Source organism: Amphimedon queenslandica, unplaced genomic scaffold (assembly GCF_000090795.2).
Source record: "Amphimedon queenslandica unplaced genomic scaffold, v1.1 AMPQUscaffold_8387_Cont19669, whole genome shotgun sequence".
Classification (NCBI taxonomy): Eukaryota; Metazoa; Porifera; class Demospongiae; order Haplosclerida; family Niphatidae; genus Amphimedon; species Amphimedon queenslandica.
In genome coordinates this window covers 1-2,527 of record NW_003551336.1, presented here as the reverse complement: position 1 = coordinate 2,527, position 2,527 = coordinate 1, and the positions used below count along the sequence as shown (strand labels likewise).

The 2,527-nt window shown below is 38.8% G+C and overlaps 1 protein-coding gene across 1 annotated transcript; it reads left to right on the top strand.

The window, feature by feature from the left end:
- Positions 1 to 888: 888 nt before the first annotated feature.
- Positions 889 to 2,521, top strand: LOC109591353 (tripartite motif containing 13-like; the record flags this gene model as incomplete). Its single annotated transcript, XM_020007103.1, has 1 exon — positions 889 to 2,521. A coding segment is annotated over exon 1 (1,519 nt), but the record flags the coding sequence as incomplete, so codon positions are not given.
- Positions 2,522 to 2,527: the final 6 nt, after the last annotated feature.

The window sequence follows — 2,527 nt, the reverse complement described above, 5'->3', positions numbered from 1 at the left end:
ATGTTGATTAGTGCCTGTATACATATTCTATTATTAATGATATGTCAGGTTAGTTTAGAGAGGAGTATAATGGATGTCAATCAGTGAGGGAGTTGCTGAAGAAATTCTAACACTCACAAATTATAGTGTTGGGTGTAAGTAAAGTAATAGTGTAGCCTCGGTGAAATTTGATTCCTGTTTGTGTTGATGTATCGACATGCATTCCTGTGTATTGTGAGCACAGGTGTTTACAGTTTAATGTAGTCTTTTGTAGTAGATATTGGTATGATCTTCCAGTCTACTGTATTAGCTTCTTATCTGTCCTTAATGCATGTACAGTGTAGTCTCCCACACTACCTGTCCTTAATACTGTTGTCTTGAGGTTTCCTTGGGTAGTTTTTTTTTACCAATCGGAACATTTATAGCGAATGAGATTAGTGCTATGAATGAGTGCTGGCTAGTGGCTAACATGAAGGCAGGATTGCTGTGGTAGAGAGAGAGCTAACGATGCCTTGTGTTGACACCCAAGCACTGATTATAATAATTACACAGCATGCATTATATACAAAGATAGTTCATGAATATTTATGAGTTCTCATGTGATGTCATGATGAGTCAGCTCACTACACATTATTATGTACTTATCTTAGGTTGTATAAGATTAAATTGTATTGCTTTTTTGTAGAGATTGTGTTTTACTAGTTCTTGAGTAACATTTCATGCTGGTGTGTGTACGATGTGTGTGTTTATAATTACATAGATATTAGAGACTACATAATATCTATGGTAATTAGATTTATGTGTACCGTTACTCCTACTAGTTGCTAAATTGAGTTAAAGTATTAGCTATCATAACTTCCTTGAATTACATTATAGTAAGTGCGGCAGTTCTTTCTTTCCAGATCATTCACAGTTGATTGCTCTTCCTTCCTCTTCTTTTTTTCTTATTGTCTATTGTCATTCATCATCTTTCACATTTAACTTTCTTCATTTTTTATTTGCATAGATCTACTCTTTCTTGAAATGGCAACCAAACCATCTCTATCTGGTATCCTCGAGGACCAGCTCACCTGTCCTGTGTGCCTTGAGCGCTATACCAACCCAAAGATCCTACCCTGCCATCACTCATTTTGTGAGCACTGTCTGGAGGGATTACCTCTGGATAAGAAGAATGAGACCTATTACCTCTCTTGTCCCACTTGTCGTCAGCAAACAGAGTTACCAGAAGAAGGAGTAGGAGCCTTTCCTGCAGCATTCACTCTCAACAACTTTAAAGATATGCACAGTTTAATAAAAAAGGTCCCCAAGTGTCATCATAAAAAGCCTCTCGAGCTCTTCTGTGCAACATGTGATGCAGTAATCTGTTCCATCTGCTTAGTTCATGATCACAATCATCATAATATTGAGTTGATTAATGACAGTTATGCTAAACACTGTCAAGAGTTAGAAGAATGTCTGTCACCACTTGAGGAAAGGAAGGAAGCACTCAAGAAAGTTATATCTTCTCTAACAGAGAGAGAGGGTGACATCAGACAGAGAGGACAAGGAGTCTTAGAAGAAATACATAAAATGGTAGAGGAAATGATGAATGCTCTTCATCAGTCAGAGAGAAAACTGACTGAGCAGGTAAAGAGGGTCACTGATGCTAAAGTAAAGGTGCTGTCAGAGCAGATCAAAGCAGCAGAAAAGTGTTTGAGTCTTCTGGAGGAAGTTGAGGATGATGTACAACAAAGGCTAAAGACAGGGAGTCCTCAACAAGTACTGGGCTCTAAGAAACAGATGAAGGAGCGTATGAGTGAAGTTACTGCAGGGATCAATGTGGAGGAGTTAAAGCCAAAAGAAAAACCTGATTTTGCATTGAGCAAAGACATCAAATCGTTACATCACATAGGAGATATTGTGACCTACTCATCTACTGCACTACAGCAGTGCAGAGTGAAGAAAGTTGGCTCCTTTCAACGCTTTCCGAAACTGGAAACATTTTCATTTTCACTATCAATAGAGGCATCAGATTCATCTCTTTTGTCTGTTCCCCTCTCTTCTCTCAAGTGTAGTCTAGTACTAGTTGGTAAAGGTGATCAACCCATTCACACTACAGTTACTACCAGCACTGATCCTGGAGTGTATAGGATACAGTGTAGCCCTTCAACCAGTGGTACTCATATACTGAAAGTACAAGTATATGATGTACAACTTAAGGATACCTCACTAGTCATCCCTTTCAATCCTTACCTTGATAACATTACTCCAGTACACACTATACCAGAAATTAATCATCCTTGGGGAGTTGTTGCAAGTGATAGTCATGTCATAGTAACTGAGTTTGATGGTAAATGTGTAACAATGCTGGATAGAGAAGGAAAGAAAGTGAAATCATTGGAAGGAAGCGGCAATGCTAAGCCTCGTGGTTTAGCCATCACTGCAGATAAATTCATTCTTTTGTCCGATAAAGACGAAATTCAAAAGATAGACATGGGTGGATGCCATATAGCATCAGTTGGTGGCAGGGGCGCTGAACCACTACAGTTTCATTTTCCAGCTGGTATAG